Source organism: Lepidochelys kempii, chromosome 7 (genome assembly GCF_965140265.1).
Source record: "Lepidochelys kempii isolate rLepKem1 chromosome 7, rLepKem1.hap2, whole genome shotgun sequence".
Classification (NCBI taxonomy): Eukaryota; Metazoa; Chordata; order Testudines; family Cheloniidae; genus Lepidochelys; species Lepidochelys kempii.
The window spans coordinates 121,743,935-121,769,338 of NC_133262.1; the positions used below are offsets into that span (position 1 = coordinate 121,743,935).

The 25,404-nt window shown below is 47.1% G+C and overlaps 2 protein-coding genes across 12 annotated transcripts in view; one reads left to right on the forward strand and one right to left on the reverse strand.

The window, feature by feature from the left end:
* Positions 1-1,752, forward strand: part of PCGF6 (polycomb group ring finger 6) — a 67,555-nt gene extending 65,803 nt beyond the window's left edge. For 5 of the 11 annotated variants that reach the window (XR_012160080.1, XR_012160078.1, XR_012160079.1 and 2 more), the window contains one exon: positions 57-1,752. The gene's annotated coding sequence lies outside the window, so the exon portion shown is untranslated. The remainder of the gene's footprint in view (positions 1-56) is intronic. The other 6 variants (XR_012160086.1, XR_012160084.1, XR_012160087.1 and 3 more) reach the window with 4 other exon arrangements.
* INA (internexin neuronal intermediate filament protein alpha) lies at positions 161-14,651 on the reverse strand. The gene is given in 4 exon segments (XM_073354795.1): positions 161-2,059; positions 5,673-5,797; positions 13,575-14,198; positions 14,400-14,651. Coding segments are annotated over 4 exon segments (1,317 nt in total). The 3' UTR covers positions 161-1,743.
* Between the last annotated feature and the right edge of the window lie 10,753 nt (positions 14,652-25,404).

Consider the following 25,404-nt stretch of genomic DNA (forward strand, 5'->3'; position numbering starts at 1 on the left):
ATCCCAAATAACAGATTTATGTATTATACTAAATCATGCTCTCCTACGCTTTGAAGACAGGGCTGCACTGGTGTGACAGAAGAAACTGACCCAGGAACAGAGCAGATGGTGAGTTCTCAAATCAAGACAGCCTGAAAGAGGATACAAGAGAGTGGTGGGATTCATGTCACAATTTTTTTTTATTAACTTGTGCCTTACAGTAGAAGAGGAAAAGTGTGAGCAAACAATGTTCTATTTCCAGGAGCTTATCCTGGCAACACTGACACCAAGGTCTTGTGTGATCATAACCTCATCATGGCACAGTGCTTTGGCAAACACACAACAAACGCACGGTCTTCAGCTCTTGCAAAAGCGATCGCTGGCGATTTTAAGGCATTGGAAAAACCTACAATAGTAAATCCTATATTGAACTTGGCATACATTGGAACAGGTAGACTGGAGACACACACACTAACAAAGTTTGGCAGATTGAAATGGAAGGTGAAATGCTACCCTGCCAGAATCCCTTCCTTTGGAAAAACGTTGGGTGTGAATCCGTCCTTCCAGTGACTAGAATCTCTCTGTTATGGTCACCTGTGACTCCATGACTGTTCGTCTGAAAAGGTGTGGTGGAAGCTGGAATTATTTTAATCATATTACCTCACAGCACCAGTTGTTGTCTATTTATCAAGCAGAAGTGGAGTGTTTGTGCGGCTGTGTTGCTTCTGAGTCTGAATACTGAGGACAAAAAGTATGCATCTTCCAACATGTCATCAGAAATGCACTGGAAGAGCCATTGAAATCCACTTATTGTGGATCCATGATTGTGCAGTCGTGTGTACACATTTTAAATACACAAAGGAAACTCTCCTAACTTACATGTGCTATTGATAAACCTCGTCTCATGAGAGTATGGACAGACAAATGCCACCAAAACAGAGAAACAGTCGATTGGCAGAAATGTATGCACCTTAGAGTTTAATGCTCGTGCAGAAGTCAGGCTGTCTCATAGCTCAGTATGTTCTGTGCTTCTAGAGTTAAAGTGACAGGCTACAGGTCAAGAATTTGGGGCTGTTGGGGGTTTGGTTTTTGTTTGTTTTGTATTCTGCTGATTTTTAAAATAGATCAAGGCCCATAATTAAGAAACTATATCTATATAAAAACAATTTTTTAACCCTGTGACTAGTTGGCACCGTCAATTTGAATCAATGTCTTTTTCTTAACCAGTTGGCTACCAGATGGAATGAGATGATATGGACACAAGAAGTCACTATGCAATCACAGAAATGACCAACATGCATCGAGCTAACTGCAGAGCAGGGTGCTACAGAGACTGTCTATCCAAACCTGAAACTGCTTTAAAGGGGAAGAATAGACCAAATTCAGCCTTCTCCTAGTATAGTTTGTAACTGGAAATAGCCTTAACATGTGTAAAACATACATCAGGAGCAGCCACAAATGTGGGTCGATTGTGTCGTCTTTGGAGTGAGGAGTTCCTTATTGTGTGATTTGGTTTAGCTAATCGTGATGACCCCGGAAGATGTAGTTACCCAGTTTGCCATCCTCTCCAATTTCAGCCTAAGCTTTGAGATCCCTCTGTCATTTAATTGCTCCTGGCTATGGTGTGGGATGTACTGTTTCTAATGATGCTGAAGCGCTGGGACATTTATACTGGGTGACAAGTGCATTAATTCAGGTGTAGACAATTGAAAGGTCTAGTGTATATTGTTCCCCCTTAAATGCTGTTTCTATTCATATAAAAGGTTACATTTTTTGGTTTGTAATGTTTCCTTCCTTCAGGTTTGATTGCTCAGTTTTCTTAGTAGACATTTCAGTCTCCTCAATCATTTCAGCAAAGGTCTCCCCCATCTGACTAGATTATACTTTAGAGGACACTTTAGAAGCCTCCTCTTTCTCTTCTTTCTTAAAAAACTGAGTAGGATATATTTTTGAGACAGTGGCCACAGGTAAATTGAAGACTCTGGGCTGGAAAGAATAACTGGGGTTAGAATGCGGATTCAGAGCCGAAATGCTGATGCTTCCAGTGGTAAAACGTGTCTCTTCACCTTCCAGCAGCTTCCTGCAAACACACCACAGAAGGAGAGGTAAGTTGGAGAAGGTTACCACCTCTGTGGCTCAGGTTAAAGATGGACAAACCAGTTTGGATATAAACTGAGATGGGCTCCAGCTGCAAAGTTTGGACCCAGTTTTGGAACATTCCATATATTTGGATGTGCTTGGATCTCTCTTATTTTTATTGACTCATTATAGAGATGGAGGGGGCGGGGGTGGCGTGGGTATTTGCAAAATGTGATCTAGGGCAGGTTCAGATTTTAAACACCGGCAAAGTCTGAGAGTATCTGACCCAGAATTCTGCTTCAGGCAATATCTGGATGAAAATAAGAAGCACTCCACATCTACACCTGAAACTCAACCCAAACCTTTTTGAGGTTTAAAACAGCTCAGTTTTCCCCTTTGTTATTTTTTCTGTGTCTTTGTGGGCTCTAACCAGGACCAGAACAAGGCAGGAAAGAGTAGAAAGCAGGTTCTCATGTGACCAATATATAAAATATGCCTCAATCTGTGATTTCTGGACACAGTTCTGTTACGTTTGAACATAATATAAAAAAATAATAATCATCAAATGAACACCCTAGTCTACAAATGAAATTTACCCACCACTCTCACCAGCTCAATATAGGCCAGAGGAGGCATGCTAGAAGGACAAGAAGCAGCTCTGCAGGGGAAGCAAGTTTCCAGAGCCAAAGGCTCCCTGCTGAGAAACACTCCCTTCCAGCACCTCCATGTTCAAATGTGGGGGGGATTGTTCAAGTGTTCTGACTGATCTTGACTTGCAGGGTCATTTATAGGGAGTCTCTGTGAGAGTCAGGACCCACAGTGGAGGGCTTTAGCCATTAGAAGCAACAGGTTGAATCCCACCCAGTTTTGCTGTCTCAAGAGATCTCTTTCTGATGTCCGTGGGAAAAACATACACATAGAATCATAGACTATAAGGTCATTATGATAGTCTAGTCTGACCTCCTGCACAACGCAGGCCACAGAATCTCACCCACCCACTCCTGTAACAAACCCCTAGCCTATGTCTGAGCTACTGAAGTCCTCAAATCATGGTTTAAAGACTTTAAAGTGCAGAGAATCCTCCAGCAAGTGACCTGTGCCCCACGCTGCAGAGGAAGGCAAAAAAACCCAGGGCCTCTGCCAATCTGCCCTGGAGGAAAATTCCTTCCCGACCCCAAATATGGTGATCAGCTGAACCCTGAGCATGTAGGCAAGACTCACCAGCCAGACACCCAGGAAAGAATTCTCTGTAGTAACTCAGATCCCACCCCATCTAACATCCCATCACAGGCCATTGGGCATATCTACCGCTAATAGTCGAAGATCAATTAATTGCCAGAATTAGGCTATCCAATCATATCATCCTTTCTGTAAACTTATCAAGCTTAGTCTTGAAGCCAGATATGTCTTTTGCCCCCACTGCTCCCCTTGGAAGGCTGTTCCAGAACTTCACTCCTCTGATGGTTAAAACCTTCATCTAATTTCAAGTCTAAACTTCCCGATGGCCAGTTTATATCCATTTGTTCTTGTGTCCACATTGGTACTGAGTTTAAATAACTCTTCTCCCTCCGTGGTATTTATCCCTCTGATATATGTATAGAGAGCAATCATATCTCCTCTCAGCCATCTTTTGGTTAAGCACCTGCATTTCACGAGTGTTCAAACCTCTTGAACCTTCCCAGGTTTGCCCAGTTTTAAATCAGACACAACAGAACCTCTTTCAGGCCTAGCTGCATGATCAACAGGGCAATTGTTCCAGCAGCATGGCAGTCTAGAGCCAACTGCATAGGGGCAGTTGAGACTGCTTCTCCTCTCCGCCTCCCCCCCCCACCAATTTATAGGGGAATAGGGAGAACTTTGTGGAGGTGGAAAGAATTAGAATTTCAATATCAGCTGTGCTTAGTGTGGGGGGCTGGCACGGAGTTGCTGCACTTGAATGAAGGTACTGCCCTCGCTCACACAGGAGTGTGAATCTGGCCATGGCGCCAGACATGTACATCACAAAGCCACTCAACAATCTGGTACGAAGGCTACACTCTACTCAAGAAAGGCCCAAGATCTGGGATAGCAAGGAGTGTTGAAGGCCAAGATTAACAGCCGTTGGCACAGTTGTGGGGGGTGAGGGACTAGGCCAGGTCAGGACTGAGGTATGTCAAGAGAGCTGTGTTTGGTACCAGTACTGGACCTGAGAAGCACTGACATGGCTGAATCGAGAGGCCGAGTGTGGATAATAAAGGTTTCTGCAGGTCAGGATTGGAATGCTTGACACGCAGTAATGGACCAGCATCAGCAGTGGTGTGTGGTGCAGTCTGTTTAAGGTAGGTTCTTATACCAGGCCCATCACCATGGCAGCTGAGCACCTTTTCAAGTAGGCTACCAAATGGTTGTCAACCAGGCACAGCTTTCAGTCACTCCTGACCTGGGCTGGACGCGAAGGCAGGATGTAGCTGCAGTTTCAGAAGAACTTGGAAATACCATTTGTCGAGGGAGAGGAGCCAAAAAATGACCTTGCTTGCCCAGGGAAGCAAACCCCCATAGTGGATAGGGCTGGAACATGCAAGGGATACAGCACCAGCGGGGCTGAGACTGGGACCCAGGGGTGGGACTTGAACATCCCCTTTGTCACTGTGCTAATGATCAAGACTACTCCAGGGCTAGAAGGTTAATGCAAGGGGCTCAAACCTTGACTTCAAAGACTCTCTCAGTATCACAGCAGGGGAAGAGGGGAGAGATTCTGGGGGAAGGGGAGCCCTCCTGACAGACTGAAGATCACGGAGATGAGAAAGCTCATCCCAAGAGGAGAAAAATGGGGACTCAGCCTCCCAGGAGACGTTACAAGGGGTGTGTGTGGGGGAGTGGGGGCTATTCCTATGCCATGGAATATCAGGGTTGGAAGGGACCTCAGGAGGTCGTCTAGTCCAACCCCCATCATCTAGTCCAACCATCTATGTCACGTGCAGGAGTTTGGTCAATCGATCTCTGGGCTCATCTCCAAGCCTGGGACAAGACTAAACACCACAGACAGACTAATTTGAGGGGCTAAGGGGTGAAGCGCATTGGCGGAGCTGAGGGGGCGGTATATGCATGGAGTAACTGGTGTTTGGAAAGGATAGTGGGTGGGGGTTGCAGATGTCAAATGGGGTCACCCTCCATATCAGAAAGGGGGACCCCAGACTGCAGGGACACAGAGCGAGCTGCTGGGAACAGCAGCCTCTGGTGTTACTGTTGTTCAGATCTGGAATCTTTTTCAGTCAAAACAATGTAGATATGAAACACAGGCTTGCGTTGCTTTAATGTGAACAACAACACCGGCTGTGGGGGTGGGGGACTAGAAGAGCAGGAGGGGACTTTGGGCCTGGATTGAGGGGTATTGGCAGACCTATGGCGGGGAGCCCAGACTGGCCTATCAGGGAGTAACGCAGGTCAGGACTGAGGTATGTTGGCATTGGCTGGCTGTACCCAGTGTGCGATGAGTACCCCCATATCCACTGCATGTGCCCTCCATTTACCCTCAACAATGAAAACAAAACCAAGTGCTTTTTTAGATTTATGGTTTTGTGCCAGGTAAGGTGGTATGGAAGAGGGCAGGTCAAATAAATAGCGTGAGGTGTTGCCTGTATGCAGCAATCTCTATATCCAGAGCCATTTTAACGTTGAGCAAGTCTTGATACTCCCTCAGATGACGAGCTATTTCGCTCTTGGTGTTCCTCAAGTCATTCTCCAGCTGACTGATGCTGTCCTGCAATCAAGCAAGCCCAGGGAGATAAGGAGCTTTTGTTTCAAAAGCAAAGTCCTTAGCTGAACACTTTATGTTCATTTCATTATAGAGAAAGGGGAAAATACAATTGCCAACTCATCCATCCCAGCAGATTCCTGGACAAGAGCGCAGCAAGGGGAAATTCCAATTAAGATAACTACGGCAGGAAAACAAGGCCACAGCTGCTGTTCGACCTGCCTCTTTCATTTTTTCCAATTGCTTTATTTAATTTCTTGGATGTTTGTTAATGGGACAATTAGACAAATGTGTCCAATTAGACACAGAGGAGCCCAGAGTTGAGAGAAATAACTCACTGAGGACCCACTTCTGAAAGCTGCTGAGCACCATCTGCCAGTGGTGGGAGATGGGTGCTCAGCACCTCCTCGGATTTGGCCCTTAGAGATTGATTAAGCAAAGCAGGGGGTTGTGGAATCAGGTTGGTCTTAAGTGTTCTGATGCAAGGCAAGGATTATGTACAGTGGGAGCCCAGCCCCGAAAGGAAAGTTTAGGATTGTGTAAGAGATGCCCTCCCTCTCTTGTGGCTAAGGGTTTAGCTGAGCTTTTAGGCATGACCATGAGGAGACACCACTTTTTTTGCACACACAAATGTTAACCACTCAATCACAGCTACAAATTTGTTCCATGCTGTAGCATGAACCAGTGTCCTACAGCAGCAGCAAAATGGTGGCATGGTAGATTCCCCGAACCTGCTAGGAGCGTTCCATAGGCAGGACTCCCAACACCTTGAGAGGGAGGAACCCACATTGATCACCAGCTGAGGTTAGCGGATGAGCAACATCTCCAGGTTCCAAAGGAGTTTAGTGCAGCTCTCTCCTGGAAGAACGGTGGCTGGGACAGGAGGTCATCAATGGGAAGCATCGAAAGGCTCCTCAGAGCTTAGCTGAAGACATAGCAGTTCCCCAAGGAGTGGCAAGAGAAGATGGTGGTAATGGAAGAGACAGCTCCTACACAGACACACTCCGCCTCTCCTTAATACCATCTACACCTTCCGGGCCCAGGTGACCTCATCTTTATTTTTTTCCCTGCTTCACAAATTAATGCTGAAAGTGTAGACGTAAAGTGGAAAGTGCATGCTGGAAAGTGCTAAGCTGTCAAGTCGCAAAGCCTATTTGTCTTTTAAAATATTGTAAATATTTGTAAAGTAACTTAAAGGGATGGTGCCTGAAGCTGCAAATTTCCAATTTTCTTGAACAATCCCAGTTCATATTAAAACAAAATCCTACAGACCTGGTGCATACACAACTATACTGAAGACACAGGGCCAAATTCAGACCGCGTAAGCTGCTGCCACTCTACTGAGTTCCTAAAAGACTCATGTTGAATTCAAGGGACTTGCACTCACTCACGCTATCTCTGATTTTGACCCACCCACTCTAAAATGCATAATTTCCACACACAAAGCCAGATCCTCAGACAGTGCAGGTCAATATAATTTCATTTACATCAATGGAGCTATGCTGCTTTACCCCAGCTGAGGACCTGGCTCCATGCTATAAGAACGGCCATATTAGGTCAGACCAAGGATCCATCTAACCCAGTATCCTGTCTTCCAGCAGTGGCCAGTGCCAGGTGCCCCAGAGGGAATGAACAGAACAGGGAATCATCAAGTGATCCATCCCCTGTTGCTCACTCCCAGCTTCTGGCAAACAGAGGCTAGGGACACCATTCCTGTCCATCCTGGCTAATAGCCATTGATGGACCTATCCTCCATGAATTTATCTAGTTCTTTTTGGAACCCTGTTATGGTCTTGGCCTTCACGACATCCTCAGGCAAGGAGTTCCACAGGTTGACTGTGCATTGTGTGAAGAAATACTTCCTTTTATTTGTTTTAAATCTGCTGCCTTTTAATTTCATTTGGTAACCACTAGTTCTTGTGTTATAAGTAGTAGCAAACAACTTATCTACTTTCTCTACACCAGTCATGATTTTATAGACCTCAATCATATCTCCCCTTAACCGTCTCTTTTCCAAGCTGAAAAGTCCCAGTCTTACTAATCTCTCCTCATACGGAAGCCCTTCCATACCCCTAATCATTTTTGTTGCCCTTTTCTGAACCTTTTCCAATTCCAATATATCTTTCTTGAAATGGGGCGACTACATCTGCACACAGTATTCAAGGTGTGGGCGTACCATGGATTTATATAGAGGCAACATGATATATTCTGTCCTATTATCCCTTTCTTAATTATTCCCAGCATTCGGTTCACTTTTTTGACTGCGGCTGCACTTTGAGTGGATGTTTTCAGAGAACTATCCACAAGGACTCCAAGATCTCTTTCTTGAGTGGTAACAGCTAATTTAGACCTCATCATTGTACATATATAGTTGGGATTATGCTTTCCGATGTGCATTACTTTGCATTTATCAACATTCAATTAATTCACTTTTCACAAGGGTTAGGTGTGTCAGGCATATGTCAGGGTCTAGGACAGGGGTGGGCAAGCTTTTTGGCCCAATGGCCACATTGGGGTTGCAAAACAGTATGGAAGGCCTGGTAGGGAAGGCTGTGCCTCCCCAAACAGCCTAGCCCTCACCCCCTCCCACTTCCTGCCCCCCTCAGAACCCCCGACCCATCCAACCCCCCCTACTCCTTGTCCCCTGACCGCTCCCTCCTGGGACCCCACCCCCATCCAACCCCCCCTGCTCCCTGACTGCCCTGCCCCCGACAGGCCCCCAGGACTCCCACGCTTATCCAACACCCCCCCCATTCCGCTTCCCCTTACCACCCCCCCAGAATCTCCACCCCATCCAACTGCCCCCTGCTCCCTGTCCCCTGACTGGCCCCCAGGACCCCTGCCCATTATCCAACTCCCCGGCCCCCTTACCATGCCGCTCAGAGCAGCATGTCTGGCAGCCACGCTGCCTGGCTGGAGCCAGACACGCTGCCATGCTGCCCTGCAGGAGTGCACAGCCCCACTGCCCAGGGTGCTGCCCGTGCGGCAGCGTGGCTACGGGGGAGAGGGGGGCAGTGGGGGAGGGGCCGGGGGTGAGCCTCCCCAGCTGGGAACTCAAGGGCCGGGCAGGATGGTCCCGCGGGCCGGATGTGGCCCACAGGTCGCAGTTTGCCCACCTCTGGTCTAGGCCATTAAGGTATAACTGTGCTAACAGCAGCCTTGCTTTATTTGTGTCATTTGAAAATATGGCTAAAACACCTGTAAGGCACTGATCACCTGTTTAACACTGGTGTTCAAGGATGCACATACAAACACGTGCAAGTTCTGCAAGACGAAGCCCCATCAAAAACATTGAGGAAATTTGTCACAAATCTTAACGTTCTCTTCTGCTCCCAGTGAGGTCAATGGCAAACGCTCCTTGACTTGACCAGGAGCAGCCCATAGGTAATTTAAGGCATGCAGCAGATTTTCCTAATAAATTAAGCTGCCCGCTGTGCAATGGGTCAGAGTGACAGGGGGTTTTTTTTGCTGTCATAAAATTAAGGGATTTTCACATGGTTGCTTTTCCCCATAAATACAGCCGGGGTTGTTTGCAAAGAGGACAATGATCTCATTAGTCAGTGACAAAACAAGGTGGAGCAGGCAGCAGGGAAAATATAGGTTGAATATTAGGGGGAAATTATATAACAATGGAGTAAACGGCTTAGAGAGACTGTGGAATTGCTGTTGTCTGAGAAAGGCTAGGCAATCAAGCAGAGATTGTTTCACCATTGTAAAATCAAAGCTGATACCATGAAGACACGGCAATAGATGGCCCACAAGAAGTTCCTCCCAACCCAAATAATTATCTGGGAATGTCTTTGTTGGGTCAGATGTGCCCATAGGCACCATCTGATTCAGGCTTTTAGTTTTTTGGATGTATATGTAGTTAGAATGCACATGAAAGTTGTATAACTTAGACCTGTGTGGGAAGCCGGCTATTCTGCATTGGCCAGCGAAGAAAATTCTCTCCCTCTCTGTTTCTTCCCAAGTCAGCCCTTAATGACTAGGTGCAGTTCTGTGCCTACAGTGGACGAGACTTGTTGGTATTTCATTCCGCCACTCCCTCCTCCCTGTCCTACTTTTGGTCTTGTGTAACCTACTAAATACAGAATGCAAAGATGGCTGCCAGCAGCAAAATGCATGGAGCTAAACAAGTCGCTGGCATGCCAAATCCTGGTTTCGGCTGCACCCATGTCAACCTCGGGTAAATCCATTGACTTCAGTAGAGTTACTCTAGAGATGCAATGTCTGTTTACACTGCCTCCATCAATCTAGTCCCTGAGTTCTCATACATCTGCCCCCTCTGCCTCGAATTTGGAAGCAATGCCTTGCTTTGCGCCTGTGACCCCCTTTAACAAACATCATTGATGGATTCTGATTAAGTCACAAGGACAGTGACCCTGGGGCAGAAACTCAAGGATGCAGAACGGGAGTTACAAATGAAGAAAGAATGAGGAGATCATCAGGGCACACACTGAGATGCAGAGGGCATTCTGGGAGAAAATTAGTGCCCTGTGTAATATAAACTCCCATTATAATAGCCCTGATTTATAACATATTTTTGTTCAGTGTTTGAACAGCACCTACCACAGCAGGGACTTGGTCTGTGAGAGGGGCTCCCAGATGGAGTCACAACACAAGTAATTATAAATAATATCCTCATTGGTACAGCGATGCTGGGCTATTGACCCCCTAAATTAACAATGGTTTTGTTGGATAATAACGCCACTCTCAGATAAAACACTGCTCTTTTCATTTCCTCTAATTCTCTGTCACCTTATTTGAGCACCCCTCGGTACAAAACCACTCCTATGTACAACTTGGCTATATTCCTCTCCCCTATTGCTCTGGGACAGGGTTGGGTAAGATGTATAATAAATATCAGGCATATTGACTGACGAGTATTTCAGATACAGAGCTCTGCCTTTCTGCCCTACCTACATGCCCCGCTTTAGCACCCATGTTTGCCTGCTAACATACATTGTTTCTGAACCCATGTATAAATTCCAGCCTCTTCGTCATTCCCTTCTCTGTGATCCTGTGTTAGCAGGGAGCAGCTTGTGTCAAGCCTGGGTTGCAACAGTCACCATTCAGACACTAGCAGGGGGGCATCAATCGTGTGGAAATCCTGGATGGTGCTGCAAGGAAATGTATGTCCTGGCCTATTTGCCCCAGATTTGGATTTAACACTGCACAGGTGAGATGAGGCTGCTTTTCATACCACTTGCTCTGACAATGTAAAAAGGTTTTCTTGTATTACCTAAGGGCCTGGGCTACAGGGCGCATCTGTGATGCCCACTAAAAATCAATGTGAGGGCTGGGTGCTCAGCACCTCTTGGGGTCAAACAGCAATTAATGAATATATCATCCACTTAAGTGGATCAGTTACATTTTGCTTAAATGGGCCCCTTATTCAGGTCTCTCTTTAATTTTAGTCCCCATGGACTGTAAGAAGAGGCAATGCTTAAAAACTAAATTTCACCCAAACAGCAGAAGATGGAGCACTGCATGCTGGGATTTGTAGTCTTCATGGATCACACCTATATGTTGAATATGAGGGCACCAATGGACCTTATTGTAGAACTGTGGGCTACATTTGGCCCAAGACCCATGCCAGCTAGTATGGGGAAGGTATTTCAGAGCAAAAAGCAGTAAAGTCTGGAGACTTATGTGGAAGGCTGCAACAAGAAATATTGCTATAGAACGTGTGAAGCTGACAACATTATGAGCATCTATCCGTAGGTCTTCTCTTATGGAAAAGTCCTATAAAATTGAATAGAAAGTGGGACTCTTTCTATATCTTTTTAAGCAGTCCTACAGAATTTCATAGAGAGAATGTATCCCTGCTATAGAAATCGATAGGATGGTTTAAAATACCCCAAACTATGGAAAGAATCTAATTTTCTATTAAAATATATAGATTTCTATAGGACACTACTGATTTAAGCTCTATCCTATAAAGGATGCAAGAGATGCCACTAATTACCACCCCCACTAAACTAAAATACAAGAATCATACATTTAAAAGTTGATTTTCCATAATTAGATCAATTTCAACTATCCCAGAGTTTAATCTGGTTGTAGCATTTCCTCCTACATATTGGTTGTTCTTGCAATTTCTGTTTACATGGCATCAAGGCTACAATATTTAAGAGGGTTACTAATATGGAATTCCTTTGAGTCCACCTGTATGCACTATCACAGGACATCAAACTATTTCCATATTATTAATGGAAGAAGAATAACACCAACTAGTTACTTAGATTGCAAGCAGTTTAGAGCAGGTATCATGAGTTTATACAGCTCTTAGCACAGTATGGCCCTGAAAATGCATGGGGGCCGCACTTCAATATAAATATGAAATAGTATCCGTTAAATATCATGCACAGTAATTCATTCAGAAAGAAGCTGTACAATTTAGCTAAGGCTGACCAGTTAGGTTAACAAGATGTTGCAACCTTAATTTCTTTTCTCATCACCAGGGCTTCCCTGTAGTAAAACCGGGAAAAATTCTAGTACTGTATTTGGTTGAGAGTCAGAGGAATTTAAATGAGCATCTTTCCCAAACCATACAAAAGAGATTGAGGGTCTAATCCAAAGCGCATTGAAATCAGAGGGAGTCTTCCCATTGACTTCAGTGGTCTTTGGGGCAGGCCTTAAGGAATGATTCTCCTAATAGAGCTGGGAAGGGTTCTAACTACGGCAATTTACACCTTACAAGTGCCCTTGAAAGCAGGTCAAGGCAGCTGGGACCCAGGTCATAGATACTAAGGTCAGAAGGGACCATGAGGATCATCTAGTCCGACCTCCTGCACAACGCAGGCCACCGAATCTCACCCACCCACTCCTGCGAAAAACAAACTGTTATGGACCAAACACAGTTCAGATGGTTTCTAGAAATTACCCATCAAGAAAAAGAAAAGGCAATCCGAGAATTCAGCTTCCATTAAAATTAACAAAACTGTCTTTAAAGGCTCGTTTGGGAAGAAATTCTCTTAATTCATTAAACATGAATTAAAAGGCTTTTTATAACGATCCGCTGAAGTCTGATGAAGGTCAATGCCAAATTCAGGACCTTGGATAGAGACAAAGTTTTCCCAGCCCTGTCTACCCATTGCTCCAACACCCACCCACGTGAAACCTGCAGCCCGGGCAGCGCAGACACACGCCGATCTTGAGGGTGGGAACGCAGAAGACCTGAAGACTGATCCCTTTGCACAGACATCCTGGGGCTACAGGGAAATCATGGCTATGGCTGTGTGCACCTGTTTATGCATTTGCACCACGAGCTTTCTCTGCACGCCGGCGCCCCGCTCTCAGTCCAACGCAGTGTGTGACTTCCAGGCTCCACTAAAGCCAATGGTCAAACTCCCAAACAACCCCACGCAGTTCTTCATCTTCTGGGACCCCATGAAATCCTTTAACCCTCCGCTCTCCCAGGTGTGTGGGGGGGGGGAGAGGGGGGGCCCTTCCCTGATTTCCAGCGGCTCATGCACGGGTTGGTTTGACATAATGCTCCGCTGTCGCTGCCTTCCCAGTCAAACTAGAAAACTCCCCAGACTTCCCCAGCCCCTGCTGATATCCCTGAGACCCGGACTTCTCGGACCATTCCAGCGGAGTCAGTCCATTGTGCAGGACTTGCAAGGGAGAGGTACGGCCAGTTGGGGCTGGCTAGTGGTGGCCAGGGGTACCTACCCGTGCGCAGGGGAGAGATACTCAACGCCACCCCGGGAACAAGGGCGCTGCACGGGGCGGAGGTGCCCGGCGCTGCACGGGGCGGAGGTGCCCGGCGCTCCCTCACCAGCAACCCGCCCACCTCGGCGCCGTGCCTCTCCTCCACCTCCTGGATCTGCCGCTCCAGGGACTCGTTGGCGCCGCGCAGACTCTCCCTCTCCGGCGTGCGGGCCTGCAGCCGGCGGCGGCACCCGTGGATCTCCTCGCGGCTGGCCCGGGCGGCCTGGCGGCTGCGCGCCGCCTGCTCGTTGAGGGTGGCGAACTTGGCGCGGTACCGTAGCTCCTCGGCCGCCTGCAGGTTCCTGGCCGCCAGCGACTCGTCCTGAGCGCGGATCTCCCGCAGCGCCGCGCTCAGGTCCGGCTGGGCCAGGTCCGGCTCCGCCCGCTCGGCCCGCTCCTCCCCGTGCGCCCGGCGCAGGAGGGCGAGCTCCTCCCGCAGCGCCTCCACCTTCTGCTCCAGCCCCAGCCGGGCCCGCGCCGCCCCGTCCGCCTCCCGCTGCTGCGCCCGGGCGCGCTGCTCCGCCTCGGCCCGGCCCCGCGCCTCCTTGTCGCAGCGCGCCCGCAGGCTCTGCATCCCCCCGGCCAGCCGCTCCTGCTCCCCGCCGCCGCGGCCCAGCCCGTGCTCCCGGGCCCGGGCGGGCGCCGGGCCCAGGTCCACCCACGCCTCGGCCCGGCGGGAGGCGCCCGGCCGCTGGCGGGGAGCGAGGCGGGCAGCCGCGGGGGCTCCCCGAAGAGCTTGCGGTAGGAGGAGGCCCGGTAGCGGGGATCCGAGCTCATGCTGCGGGCTCGGGGGGAGGCGGGGCGCGCCCCGACCTTACATCGCGGGCGGGTCTCCGTGCGCCGCGGCGGGGCGGGGAGGCTGCAGTCTCCCGGGCGCGGGGGAGGCCGAGACGGAGCTCTCGTTTTGCCGCAGGGCTGATGTCCGCTCCCCGTCCGGGGAGACAGCCCGAGCTGGGGCCGTCTGCGAGGGGCGCAACCCGCTTCGCTCGCAGCGCTGGAGAGCTGGGCGGACGGACGGACAGATCTGCCCGCACGAAGTACAAACTTTCGGGGGCTTCCCGGGGAGACCAGGACCCTTTCCCTCCACCCTCCGGCTGCAGCCGTCACATGGGCTGGTTTTCTGCCTTCCCCCGCAGCTTTGCATTCCCCTAGTCCCGCTGCTGCGACTTCGGCGGTGGATTTCAAGATCACCCGAGGAAAAATGCAACTGTAGCAGCGAGTAGGAAATGCGGAGTTTGGGGGAGAAGGGAAGGTCAGGTGGGTGTGCGAATAGATAATGAATTGAGAAGATAAAACAGGTGAGCAGCTAGCCTAGACAGTTAAATTGGTTTGGATTTTATCAGACGCTGAACTCGGTGTAATCCTGCATTAGCAAGTTATAAACAGGTGTAACAGAAGCACATTAAAAATCACCCCTTTGCCATCATCCATTTATGCTGATCAACAGCTGGAAATTTTCCAGAATCGTTGCATGGAGTTGCACACACATGCCCAGGATGAATTTAGCCCTGGTATAACCCCACTGAAGTCACTGGAGTTAAACCCCCTGATGAATTTGGCTCCATGTTGCTTATAGGAGTTAAAGGGTGGAAATAATCCATTCAATGTAAAACCTGTAGCTGCTACCAATGAGCAAATCTGTGTTTTCTACAGAGTATTCTTGCAAGGATTCTTCTGTAACAAACTGGATTGACTGAGGCAGGAGTGGCAGACAAGTGTTCTGACCGGTGGATCTCCCAGAAAGGAATTCTTTCTTCCATTATATAGAGTGCCAAACTGATATGTAGTTACTTAGTAGATAGCAACAACCACAAATAGCTGTACGTATATCTGGATGATAGATGTACAAATATCGATATGTATGTGACATGTCTGAATATGGTGAGGAAACAATTTCAAAAGTATGACTTCTCTTTGCAGCCTGGAAAAAGGAATGTGTTAAAATGCACAGTTGAAGTCTTACAAATTAAAGTCTATGCAGAAGAGATAGGACCTCCAGCTTCCCCTGAGACTTTTATAAGCGTAGTGGTTTGCATTGTGGTACCTGTCCAAAATTTCCCCTTTCCCCCCTTCCCCTCCCTTTTGTGCAGTGTGCTGTGTGCCAGTCACAGCCTTCCACCCCAGCAGTGGCTGCATTTTACTGGCATTGCATGGATTTAAGTCCCAACCCTGTAATTAGATCATCCAGCATGGATACCACAAGGGGGGGGGATATGAGAGAGGTTTATGGGCCTGGCTACGCTTGCAGATGTCGAGCGCTTTGAGTTAAACCAGCCTTCAGAGAGCACAGGAGGGAAAGCGCTGCAGTCTGTCCACACTGACAGCTGACAGCGAACTGGTATGGCTACATTTGCAGTGGCATTGGGAGCGATGCATTATGGGCAAGCTATCCCAGCATGGAAGTGGCTGCAACGTGCTTTTCAAATGCAGGGGGGAGGGGAGTGTGACAGGGAGTGTGTTGTGTGTATGTGGGGGCAGAGAGAGTGGGTTTTGGGGGCTGAGAGCATGTCAGCGTGCTGTCTTGTAAGTTCAGACAGCAGCAGACCACCCTCCCCCCACCTCTCTCTCTCACACACAGCATTCCACACTAATGGCTTGCTTTGTCTCGGGGCAGATAAGCAGCTGGCTGTCAGAAACAGAGCTTTCAAAGGGCATATCCGCATTCCTGCAGTGATTCAAAAACAATGACAAGAGTGGCCACTTGACTTAAGGGGATTATGGGACGTTTCCGGAGGCTGATCAGAGGGCAGTAATGCAACACCTCGCTCACACTGGCACCATGGCGCTCCAGCAAACTTTATTCCTCTTGCCGAGGTGGAGTACCAGCAGCGCTGTAGCCGTGGAGTCAGAGCGCTCTACGTGCCTTGTCAGTGTGGACAGGGAGTGAGCTAGTGCGCCCGGACCTCCTTTATTGCGCTGTAACTCGCAAGTGTAGCCAAGCCCTATAAGATCATGAATGATGCAGAGACAGTGAATAAGGACGTGTTATTTACTCCTTTATATAACACAAGAACCCGGGGTCACCCAATGAAATTAATAGGTAGCAGGTTTAAAACAAACATAAGGAAATACTTCTTCACACAATGCACAGTCAACCTGTGGAACTCATTGCCAAGGGATGTTGTGAAGGCCAGAAGTATAACTCAGTTCAGGAAAGAATTAGGTAAGTTGATGGAGGATAGGTCCATCCGTGGCTATTAGCCAAGATGTTCAAGGACGCAATCCCATGCTCGGGGTGTTCCTAAACCTCTGATTGCCAGAAGCTGGTACTGGATGACAGGGGATGGATCACACAATAAGTGCCTGTTCTGTTCATTCCCTCTGAAGCCTCTGGCACCAGCCATTGTCGGAAGACAGGATACGGGGCTAGATGGACCATTGGTCTGACCCAGTATGGTTCACACACTGAGCTCCATTGATTTCAGTGGCAGCAGGGGTCCACACCAATGGATATAATTGCAGAAGCAGGATCACAATTTTTAAGGTGCTTTGGGATGGAAGGGGCTAGAGCAATCGAAAGCATTGCAATTTATTATAGCAGCAGAGTTTATAATGGAAACAAGCTATTGGTTCTTCTAAGCTCAGAGTCCAAGTCTGAAAAGCTCAGATCATCTTTGAGAGCCCCACATAAAAGCTGCCTAATGTTATAGTTATTTATTTGTATTGCAGCAAGGACGGGGGATTCATTGCGCCAGGCACAGTACATATATGTAACGGTAAGAAGGTTCCTGTGCCAAAGCGCTTATATGAGCAAAGTGTTGTTGGAAACTTCAGAAGAAGGTAGTGAATACTGGCTATAGCCTCTGCAATTGTGGGCCAAACTCTGATAGACACAGATGACCCCCATAGACACAGATGACCCAAAACTCTGGGGAAAGAGCCTATCTCTACTGCCTGGAATAGTCAGTCTGGGGAGAGCACAGACACCGGGACTCTGTGCCCCTTGCTGGATCATGGAGAGCAGCTTAGCGGCGGACTATACACAGGAGGGATAAGGAGGTGTGATGGGACAGGCTGGAAGCATGGCGGGTGGGTCTGTGAACCGTCCAGAGGGTAATAGTGGCTTGTGGCTGCTACTTCTACCTTTCCCATCCAGCTGCTGTGGGCTGGGGCTGAGGGTTCCATTGCTCAGCCCCATATGGATACAGATGATCCCACAACCCAGTTACTTGGGCTCCGGGCACTTTCCCTGGATTTCCCTTATGTTGAATAACTGCTACCTTCCGTTAAGGTTGTTCTGCACATCACAGGCTGACTTGCTGCTGATTTGAATTGCTTGCTGATAACATCTCTTTGCAAGTAAATCTATTTGCTCCTCTATAGCCCGTCTGAAGATCTCACAGCATTTTGCAATCAGTAACTAGCTGAGTTTCACAACACCCCCGTGAGGGAGGGAAATGATATGTAATATAAATGGATCACTCCACCCACCACTGAAATGCAGCTGTTTCTGGGGTGGAACACAGCAGTTATTAGCTAAAATGGAGGTGCCAGCTGGGAGTGGATTGCAAATCCATTGGGCCAGAGATCTCTATGGTGAGTGACATAGTCTTCTCCCAGTGTTCTCACCTACCGTGGCATCCAAAAGTATATTTTTGGACACCTGTCCTTCCCCTTTTCCTCTGTGCAAGTCTGTACCAAAGTGAACACAAAGCAGCTTCCTGCCCTTATAGACAGCTGAATCCTTAGACATTTAAAGGTGCAATACGCATAGAACAATGGTATAACCATTACCTTGCTAAATACACTGGAGAGATTTGTTGAGTTGCACCAGGGATGGAATTGGTTCCATCTCTTTTGGACCTCACAATGCAGAAACAATAGGAAGTACCTTAAATCTTTGTGATCCTCATTGTACAAGGTCCACCTGTTAAACCGTTTGTCCTGCTAGCTGCAATCCTTCTGGCTCTGCTCAGTGTCTGGTTTTGTGATGAAAAGGCAAGCTGCCTCTTAGCTACGTGTACCACAAATGGGACACGCTTGTCTCATACAATTTTCAGCACACTCCATTAAACAAATGCTCTAGTTTCACGTTTCACCACCTGTCTTCAGTGCAAGAGAGTCACGTGGGAGGGGAATGCCTCCCCTGGCTGCAGAACTGGCGAGTGATGAAGGCAGAAAGTGTCATCTGCTCAGCTGCTGCCAGCAGCTTTCCTGTGGCACAGACAGAAGCAAGTGACACCATTCGGAAAAGAAAGGTTGGGGGTTGTGTTTATGCCAAGCAAAACCTTTAGTGCATCAGTGATACTGGAAGCAAAGATAAGTATAACACAAATGAACATACAAAATGACACACACACACTCACACATATATACAAACACACTGTTATAGATACACAGTGTGACGAAGTTCCTCCTCTGCCTTGGTGGGTCCTGCGCTTTTTGGCGGATTTGTTCTCCTCAGAGGTTCATGGCAGCCCTCAGTTTGGCCGATTCTGCTAGAGGCTCAAACCTGCCATTCACTCAGCTAACCTCATCACTGGCCAGCATGGGGGAAACGGAGAACAACCCCTGCAGTCTCTGTGTCCCACGTAGTGGGTCGGGGACAGGCCAGATCCCTTTCCATGTTAGGCCTTCCATTCTGGTGTTTCTCACAGACCAGGTCAACTCCTCCTGTGTCTGATCAGGAGTTGGGGGGAACCCGGGCCCACTCTCTACACCAGGTTCCAGCCCAGGGCCCTGTGGAATGCAGCTGTCTACAATGTCCCCTGTCTCAGCTGCGTGACAGCTACAACTCCCTGGGCTACTTCCCCATGGCCTTCCCCCAGCACCTTCTTTATCCTCACTGCAGGATCTTCCTCCTGAAGCCTGATCACACTTATAGTCTTCAGTCCTCCAGCAGCACGCCTGCTCCTTGCACACCCCCTCACTAACTGATGGGAGGTCCTTTTTTAACCAGGTGTCTTGATGAGCCTGCCTGCCATAATTGATTCTAATAAGTTCTTAATTGGCTGCAGGAGTCTTAATTAGCTTGCCTATCTTAATTGGCTCTAGCAGGATCCTAATTGCTCTAGGGCAGCCCCTGCTCTGGTCACTCAGGGAACAGAAAACTGTTCATCCCGTGGCCAGTATATTTGCCTTCTACCAGACTCCTGTACCCCACTGGTCTGGGTCTGTCACAATAGTTCAGGGGGCGGCAACCTTTCAGAAGTGGCGTGCCGAGTCTTCATTTATTCACTCTAATTTAAGGTTTCGCGTGCCAGTCATACATTTTAACGTTTTTAGAAGGTCTCTTTCTATAAATCTATATTATATAACTAAACTATTGTTGTATGTAAAGTAAATAAGGTTTTTAAAGTGTTTAAGAAGCTTCATTTAAAATTAAATTAAAATGCAGATCTTATCAGTTTAGTGTGATCCTTGCCCTTGCTTTTCGTTGCTGAGTTTTCCAATGTCTGCCATGTATCTGGATACTTTAGGCTGCACATGGGTTTCTGAGTGATAAGTTGTTAACTAGCTCCGAAAGGGACAAAGGACAGATTTCATGTGTGAAAATACCTGCTCACACAGGTATGTGGATTCAAATGCTGAAAGCATTGCAAACGCAATTTTCTTCAAACAGTTAAATTTCACTGGCAAGGACGTCCAGCAGGTCAGAATAGAGGCCCCATGATCTCTCTCGGTAGCTTCAAATGCGCTCTGCAGATCACCAAACTTTGATGCCCACAATTCTGAGCTTTATAACTGAATGAGCTGCATTTTGAAATCCTCAACCCCCATCCACTGAAATACTGACAAATCCAAGTCACTTTCGTTGAACTTTTCAGGTTGAATTAGAAAAGAAAGCATTGGGCCAAATCGCCGGAAATCTTGAAATCTGTCAGAAAATTCTGATTCCCGTTCTTGCAGATACATTCTAATCTCAACGTCAAACGCAGCGCGCTGGTCCACGTGGCGTGGCAGTGATGAGAGCAGCAAATCAGGACTTAAAAATATCCCAGGACAGTGGCATTGGAACAATTTTTAAGGTGGGGGTGCTGAGCTGTGCCCCTTCTTGCCCCTGTGTGCACCCCTCACTGCCCCAGGCTGGGGCCAGGGAGACACAGCTTGGGGCAGCTGCAGAGCCCTGGGCTGGCGGCTGGGACCCCAGGCTGGCAGCACAGCCCCCCAGTCCAGCGGCCAGCAGCGGGCTGAGCGGACGGAACCCCAGCTGAAAGGGGTCCAGCGGCCAGTACCCCAGGCCAGCAGCACAGCCCCCGGGACTGGCGGCCAGGACCCGGGCAGTGTGAGCACCACTGAAAATCAGTTCGTGTGCCGCCTTTGGCACGCGTGCCATAGGTTGCCTACCCCTGCAATAGTTAAACACAGACTCACATGTGCACAGATCATCACACACAAAGATGCACAAAGCTATGCAGACACAAACAAAAGCACACAGGCACATTCACAAGCACACAAAGGGACAGACACACAAACATAGACACACAGAAACTTGCAGAGACACACACACACCCAGAGTCACGCACACAAAACTGCACGCACACACGATTGCTCGTCTGCCCCCTGGGTTCTCTTGTGTGGGGTTCTGTCTCAGGGCTCATTTTGTCTCCCCTTCTACCCCACATGGATGTGAGGCAACTAAGGGAGTTGGGGGGTGCTCTGGCATTTGTGTGGATGACCTGCAACGCTGCCCCTGCTTTCCATGTTATCCCAATGACGCAGCTTCCTTGCTGTCCCCGTGTATGGCCAGCACTGGGATTTGGGGGTGAGTGAGCTAGCCGGATGAAGCTCAAGCTGGACAAGATGGAAATAAATGATGCTAGTTAGTAGTTTCTAGCATGTAAAGAGACTTGCAGGAATGGCCGTGTCGGTCCCGATTTTGAAGAGCTGTCCCCACCCTTTGGCAAGGAGGTTCTAAGTCTGGGACTGATTCTAGCTGCCCAGTTGTTTCTGAAGTCTTGGCGAGCTTTGGCAGCTGGAAACCCTTCTTTGTCAGTGTCTGGTTAGCTGCACAAATCAGTTAATAAAGGAGATATGGGAAAAAGAAGATTCTCTCTAAATATTGACATTTTCGTTCAAATATGACAAAAATGTTCACATCTGGCTACACAAATACTCTTACCCTACTGAAAAGGAGTACTTGTGGCACCTTAGAGACTAACCAATTTATTTGAGCATGAGCTTTTGTGAGCTACAGCTCACTTCATCGGATGCATACCGTGGAAACTGCAGCAGACTTTATATATACACAGAGAATATGAAAAAATACCTCCTCCCACCCCACTGTCCTGCTGGTAATAGCTTATCTAAAGTGATCATCAGGTGGGCCATTTCCAGCACAAATCCAGGTTTTCTCACCCTCCACCCCCCCACACAAATTCACTCTCCTGCTGGTGATAGCCCATCCAAAGTGATATTCTCTGTGTATATATAAAGTCTGCTGCAGTTTCCACGGCATGCATCCGATGAAGTGAGCTGTAGCTCACGAAAGCTCATGCTCAAATAAATTGGTTAGTCTCTAAGGTGCCACAAGTCCTCCTTTTCTTTTTGCGAATACAGACTAACACGGCTGTTACTCTGAAATCTTACCCTACTGTTACCCTTCACTAATTGTTCATTGCTGACAGGCAGGAGGCCAGGCCTGAGAAAAAAAATATAATTTGCACTTGTAAAATTAGTATTTCTGCGAGTAAGTCTGTTATCAGTCTCCTAAGGCGCCGTTTTGTTGGCCAGCTGCGACTGGTAAAATTCTCACCGTGCCTTCGTCAATCAGTTAAATAAATAAATAATCTCACTGCCAATAAAATTGGGGGAAAAAGTGAGGTCGGAGATGGCAGTGTCGTGAAGCCATCCTGCCATGCTTGTGGGACTCGTATGGGACTGACCTAGGAGTGACGTCATGAATAGCTTCCCCCTTGGCTGGTAATAGCCGGACGGCCGCCATCTTTTGTTTACAGTCCAGAACACTTGGTTGTAGAGTGCCTTTGGTCCTGTTTTTCTTCATTTTCTTAAGTGTTAGTGTGTTCTTTCTTCTTTGGATCTGTACATATGTACAATTGTGTATTTTAGTGTGCACGCTGCTTTCTGCTTCATGGGCTATCCAGGTTTCACATGATTGAATTTGCAGGTGATCGTCTTATGGACTTGGGTCTAGTCGACCTTTCTTGAGGAGGATAAATTTGTGTTGGCTTCCCTCCATCAGTTTCCAGAACCTTCCCAGTACTTATATTCCCAGTAAATATCAGAGAGTGCTGATGAAAGGATAAATAGAGAGTATTGGGGGAAGTGAAGGAAGATATACATATATATCAAAATATTCTGAGTAACTGATGAGCAAATTATTTCAAACTATGTGCATATATGATTTATTGGCTATTAAAGCCTATAATATTCATTATATTTGCTTGAATATAGGCTAGTTTTTCTCACTTTCTCAATGCCTATCTAGAGATTACCAGTCTTTTTTCTGGTAAATTCTTTCTTTCTCTTTCATGCATATAGCTTGTTGTCACTCTGTGCGTCTGAGGTGTTTACTCGAGATTAATTAGTGATCCTGGGGGAGACCAAGGATAGAGAAGCGAACGCGAAGAGAGATGTCTGCCTCGAAAATGCTGCAAGAAAAGCAATCTGCCCTAAGCATTCTGTCCATCGAAAGTGACAAACTCCATAGCTTGTCATTTGAGGACAGCATCAGTGACTTTGCTCTCCAAAAATTATGAAAGAAAATATTTTAAATTTCAGTGTTAAAATCAATGTGATGTGGAAACAGACATACTGCAGGTTGTACTGCTTCCATTAAGTAAGCTGGTCTGTGTAACTGTAACTGCTTTTGTGTTGCTGTAGATATAAAGTTTTCATATCTACTAATTAAGAAATCCTAGACGAAAATATGTTAATTTGAAACTATTTTATAATGTAAACAGACCTATTGCAAGACGTGTTTTAGTTAGATTATTATTCTATTTTTACAACTTTGCCTTTGTATATATATTCAAATATAAAGCTTTCATGTTTATAAATTCAATGTCCTTTCTGTGAAAATAAGAATTTTTTTTTTTATGGTATGGGGCCTCTTACACTTGACACCGCTTAGGCCTCAGAATGGCATAATCCCGCCCTGTCACTATAAGCACTTGCGTGTATCTGCACACATGCATGTGATGCACTAAGCCACACATGTGCACACGCACACCTGCACATAAAGAACATCCAGGGCATTTATCGTTTGGGGAACTGACATCACTGAAAGGCGCGCTCAGAAATTACCATGATGGGGCCATATAAGTAGCTAGAAAGGACACTGCCGACTTGAATTTCACACTTTTGTCTGAAATGGTTTTTTTACATACAGTGGAACCTCAGAGTTACGAAAGCCAGAGTTATGAACTGACCAGCCAACCACACGCCTCATTTGGAACCGGAAATATGCCATCAGGCAGCAGAGACCAAAAAAAAAATAAAGCAAATACTATGAGGGAAGATTGAAAAAACTGGGTTTGTTTAGTCTGGAGAAGAGAAGAGTGAATGGGGACGTGATCACAGTTTTCAAGTACATAAAAGGTTGTTATAAAGAGAATGGAGAAAAATGATTTCCCTTAACCTCTGAGGCTAGGACAAGAAGCAATGGGCTTAAATTGCAGCAAGGGTGGTTTAGGTTGGACAGTAGGAAAAGCTTCCTAAGTGTCAGGATGGTCAAGCACTGGAATAAATTGCCTAGGAAGGTTGTGGAATCTCCATCATTGGAGATTTTTAAGAGACAAACACCTATCCGGGATGGTCTAGATAATACTTAGTCCTGCCATGAGTGCAGGGGACTGGACTAGATGACCTCTCAAGGTCCCTTCCAGACCTACCTGATTCTATGATACAAAAAATTATATAAAAATTCTGACTGATCTCTGTTATGACATTGATCTTCCCTCGGGTTAGAGATGGACAGATCACATCATGACTGTATCACTTGTGCATGATCTCTAGTGCTCTGCTCACCCACTAAGGTAAACGTCAGAACAGAAATCATGATTCACATGAATACACAAATAGCATCCACATCTGTGTCTATCAAACCTTTTTTCTTCCTTTCTAATTCTGCAGCTTTTATCAGTTGGAACAATATATATGTCATACAGTAGCATTTATCTAGCCTGTTCATTATATAGATACCATATGACACAAATACAGTATAAATGATCAGTATTAGGTTATGCTGTTTTAATTAATATTGGGCTGTATGTGAGGTTAATCTAGGTATATTACAATAGCAGATAGCATTTATTTTGCTAGGATAAAAGCAGTGACGTGTCACATGTATTGTAAGATGCATAGGTTAACCTCATGTATTGCCCAATAATAAATACATATACAGTCTAATATGTATTGTCATTTTATTTTATTTATGAACATTTCCAAAGCATCCATCACTGTTGCTGCCACAGCGATTCCATTATTGGCAACACTAAATACAGACATATTCTTTCTGTATTGACGTTGTTCTTGTCCTTTTGATCTGCCTCCCCCATTGTCCCCAGTGACAATTCGAGCCCAAGGGGTTCTGAAGGTTTCTCCACACAGAGCTCACTGACATTGGGAAGCCTCTTCCTACAAACCTGATCCCCCTAGTCTAGAGTGTGGGAGATGCAGTGTTGCGGGGGGAGAGGAAATTGGCCTGAATAATCATCTCAAATAAAAGAAAGGGCTCAGTTCTTTCCCTGTTCTGGTCACGACAAACTTTGGTCAACACAAATTATCTGTGTCAGGGTACAGCCACTGAAATTGGTATATTGCTTGCATGCATGCTTACTTGGCTGCTTGCATCGGCACTGTGCGCACTCACCAGGAACGGTTGTGTCGACGCAGAGTGTGGTGCACTGTGGGTAGGCATCTCAGCATGTCATGCACCGGGCCTTTGGGGGAAATTTTGCAGTGTGTTGTGAGGTAAAAATGAGTTGCGCAGGGAT